Genomic DNA, 4,589 nt, shown 5'->3' on the forward strand with positions numbered 1-4,589 from the left:
TGCTACTGGGAATTTTTCCGTTTGTGTGCGCTTCCATCTACGGGTGCGATCAAGAAGGAAGACACCAACGTCGAGTTGCGCACGCAAATTATCCAGCCGTAGCAGTAGTGACACATCACCGCCATCACGATTTTTTGCGCTCGAAGGGGACCCCGCTTGGATCCAGCTGACAAGAAGAACGACGCCGCCATTTTCTGTGCACCATTTCATCGCAAGTGAGGAAACGCCATTTTCTCCACCCGAGAAGGAAGACGACGCACGCTGCTTCTGAAGCGTTTTTCCTACCGATCGACCGCAACGACGACACCCTGGTTACGTGAACAATTAAGGTAAGATCCACCCTTTTTATTCACTACTAACCCCGACGCGGAAGGATGCAGCGTAGCCCGCAACAAGGTGCAGCGCCGGTTGCCAGTCCTGCAGTTGCCATCGGCCCTGCAGTGGCCGACAGTCCTGCGGTGGTCGCCAACCCCGCAGCTGGACTCCCCACATCGAGTCCATACTTAATCGATATAACCCCCCTCGCTCGTGACGCCTCTACCGACCTTCCGGAGTTTCAAGTCGAGACCGTGAACGCCATGCGTCTCAAGCCGCCCGAATTGGATACTGCTGACATCCATACGTTCTTCTACGCCTTGGAGAACTGGTTCGACGCCTGGAATATTCATCCGCATCATCATGTTAGGCGTTTTAACATCCTGAAGACACAGATCCCTACGCGAATTCTTCCCGAGTTGCGTCCAATTCTCGACAGCGTACCAAATATCGACCGCTACGAATCCGCGAAGAAAGCCATCATACAACATTTCGAAGAGTCTCAGCGAAGCCGCCTACACCGTTTGCTATCCGAAATGAGCCTCGGCGACCGTAAGCCTTCTCAACTGCTAGCCGAGATGCGGCGAACAGCAAACGGTGCAATGACCGACTCCATGTTGATCGATCTTTGGATCGGTCGGCTGCCACCCTACGTTCAGTCCGCCGTGATCGCGTCCTCTCAAAACGCCGACGAGAAAGTTAAGGTTGCCGATTCAGTGGTCGACTCTTTCGCCTTGTACAATCGCTCCGGTCCGTACCAAACCATCGCCGAGGTACGGAATGAGGAGGTCAACCGCCTATCACGACAAGTAGCCGAGCTGAGTCAACGCTTAGAAACTCTAATGAACCAGAACCAAGCTCGTGAACGCTCACGGGCCCGCTCACGCTCTCTCAATCGCAACACGAACCAGGCTACTAATCCTAACACTAACGGCTATTGTTTCTACCACGACCGATACGGACAGCAAGCACGTAACTGCCGCGCCCCGTGCTCGTTTAACAGCCGTCCTCAAAATAACGGTACTCCTACTACTTCTGCATGACGGAACGCGGGAGACGTCCAGCTTCTAGTCGATTCGATATCATCGGCCAGTCATCGCCTTATTATCAAAGACTATAAAACTAACCAACCATTTCTTATCGACACCGGCGCCGACGTCTCCGTAATACCTCGACAGCACAGCTCCGCTCCTTGCAAACCATCGACTATGAAACTATTTGCTGCTAACAGTACGCCTATCCAAGTGTATGGAGAGTCACTCTACACATTGGATCTTGGTCTTCGACGCGCCTTTCTGTGGAACTTCGTGATCGCAGACGTGGGTACCGCAATAATAGGAGCCGATTTCCTCCAGCATTTTCACCTTTTAGTGGACCTGCGCGACAAATGCCTAGTAGACGCCTTAACCAACTTACGAACGCCGGGTGTTCCTGATCCACATCCAGGGGAGCCAACCGTAAAGGTGTGCGATTCGACCTCGCCAATCGCCACCTTGTTGAGGGAGTTCCCTGGGTTGACTGCACGGACCGCGCCCGGAACGCTCCTGCAATCCAACGTCACGCACCGCATAGAGACTACTGGACAACCGACCTTCGCCCGTCCGCGTAGGTTATCCCCCGAAAAATATGCTGCAGCTCGCGCCGAGTTCGAGTCTCTCGTACAGCTAGGAGTGTGCCGACCATCTAACAGCAGCTGGGCCAGTCCTCTGCACATGACGAAAAAAGCAGACGGGACGTGGCGACCCTGTGGCGACTACAGGGCCCTCAACGCGAAAACAATTCCCGACCGTTACCCTCTACCCTTCTTGCAGGATTTTACTATGCATTTGCAGGGAAAAACCATCTTTTCTAAGGTTGACCTGCACAAGGCATATCACCAAATCCCGATACATCCCGAAGATATACCGAAGACGGCGACCACAACTCCTTTCGGATTGTTCGAGTTCACCACGATGCCCTTCGGCCTACGAAACGCTGCGCAGACTTTTCAGCGACTCATTCACGATGTCCTCCGAGGTCTCGACTTCGTGTTCCCATACATAGACGATATGATTGTCGCCTCGTCGACAGAAGAAGAACACCACGAACACCTGCGCCAGCTATTTCAGCGTCTCGAACAACACCACCTGGCCATCAATCCGGCCAAATGCGAATTCAACCGAAGCGAAATTGCCTTTCTTGGCCACTTGGTCAACGCAGAAGGGATACGTCCTCTCCCGGAACGGGTACGAGCAATCAGCGAGTTGAGTAAACCAGCGACGATAATGGAGCTGAAGAAATTCCTCGCGATGATCAATTATTATCGACGCTTCTTGCCACATGCCCTGACGACACAAAGCATCCTACTTGAGATGACACCGGGGAACAAGAAGAAGGACAAGACACCGCTAAAGTGGACGCCCGAATCTAGCGAAGCATTCGACCGATGCAAAGAGCAGCTACAACAAGCCGCGCTTTTAGCTCACCCTACCTTAAACGCAGAGTTGTCACTCTGGACAGACGCTTCCGACTTCGCCGCTGGAGCCGTTCTCCACCAACGTATCGACGGCCAACTCCAGCCCTTGGGATTTTTCTCCAAAAAGTTCGAGAAGGCACAGCTCAACTACTCCACATACGACCGCGAGTTGACCGCTATTTATCTGGCTGTACGACACTTTCGGTATCAGTTAGAGGGTCGTGAATTCTGCATCTACACGGACCACAAACCTTTAACTTTCGCTTTTCGCCAGACTCTTGACAGCTCCTCGCCACGTCGAGCCAGACAACTCGACTTCATTGGGCAGTTCTCCACCGACATTCGCCACGTATCGGGAGAAGAAAACATCACCGCCGACCTACTCTCACGAGTTGAAATTGTAAACGCGTCACCTGCAATCGATTTTGAACGTCTCGCCGAAGAGCAAACCAAAGACCCTGAGCTCGCCGACATACTCAGCGGTAAAACACGAACCGACCTTTTCCTTCAAAAAACACCGATACCAGGAAGCACCCAATCGCTATACGCCGACTGCCCTGGTGGAATAATTCGACCGTACATCACAAAATCATTCCGGAATCAGCTTCTACACGCCGTACACGACCTTAGCCATCCTGGAGCGAGAGCCACTGCCAAATTAATGACAGAGCGATTTGTTTGGTTGGACATCAAAAGGGACGCTCAGGAATTCGCGAGAAACTGCTTGACATGCCAACGCGCTAAGGTAGGCAGACACACGAAAAGCCCGCTCGTACCGTACCCGGCAACGCAACACAGGTTCAGCCATATAAACATCGACATCATCGGTCCATTTCCCATTAGCAACGGCAACCGATACTGCCTCACGATCATAGACCGATATACCCGCTGGCCTGAAGCTATACCGATTCCAGACATCACCGCGACTACGGTGGTATCAGCATTGTTGTACCACTGGATTGCACGATTCGGAGTTCCGTCCCACGTGACAACCGATCAGGGACGACAATTCGAGTCCGCCCTGTTCAAGGAGTTGACGCGAGCTCTTGGAACAAAACACATTCGAACGACCGCGTATCACCCGCAGGCAAACGGGTTGATCGAGAGATGGCATCGCACTCTCAAAGCTGCAATTTGCTGTAAAGATACATCGAAGTGGAGCGAACATCTCCCACTCATACTGCTCGGATTACGCACTACATTCAAGAACGACATTAATGCGTCGCCTGCAGAACTCGTGTACGGAACGACCCTCACCATTCCCGCCGAATTCCTCGTCGAAAAACCGCAACCAACCCTGGCCAACCAGTCCGACTTTGCCAAGACACTCCGGGAAGCGATGAGCAAAATCCGACCTTCTAACACCGCATGGCACACCAACCGAACATCGTTTGTGCACTCCGACTTGAACAAATGCTCGCATGTGTTTGTGCGCAATGACACCGTCCGTCCCGCGTTAACCACACCTTATCACGGCCCATACCAAGTACTTACTCGAAATTCAAAGTCTTTTCAGATCCTACTAAACGGACATCCCTCGCTTGTGTCCGTCGACCGCCTGAAGCCAGCATATACAACCGAAGAAATAATATCGTCAGCCCCGCAACAACCGTCACCCGACCAACTGCTGACGAGCCAACGACACGCTACCCCGGTGGCCCAACCACCGTCGACGCAACAATCAACGAGGAGCCAGCGTCTCACAACTCCGATGCCCGGACCCTTGTCGCTCGACCAGCTGCCATCGTCCAACCAGTCGTCGCTGCCAGATCAGCAGCCAACGGCCACACAGTCGCCTTCAACCATACAGCTGCCGTCA

The 4,589-nt window shown here is 53.0% G+C and overlaps 1 protein-coding gene across 1 annotated transcript; it reads left to right on the plus strand.

Annotated features, from left to right (window-relative positions):
* The first annotated feature begins 374 nt into the window (after positions 1-374).
* Positions 375-1,358, plus strand: LOC121592254. The gene has a single exon (XM_041913654.1). The coding sequence runs from the start codon at positions 375-377 to the stop codon at positions 1,356-1,358; it is 984 nt and encodes a 327-aa protein (XP_041769588.1).
* Positions 1,359-4,589: the final 3,231 nt, after the last annotated feature.

The sequence above is a fragment of the Anopheles merus genome, chromosome 2L (assembly GCF_017562075.2).
Source record: "Anopheles merus strain MAF chromosome 2L, AmerM5.1, whole genome shotgun sequence".
Taxonomy (NCBI): Eukaryota; Metazoa; Arthropoda; class Insecta; order Diptera; family Culicidae; genus Anopheles; species Anopheles merus.

Excerpts from the sequence above, each read along its gene's own strand:
- LOC121592254 (XM_041913654.1), top strand. The coding sequence starts at position 375 with ATGCAGCGTAGCCCGCAACAAGGTGCAGCGCCGGTTGCCAGTCCTGCA.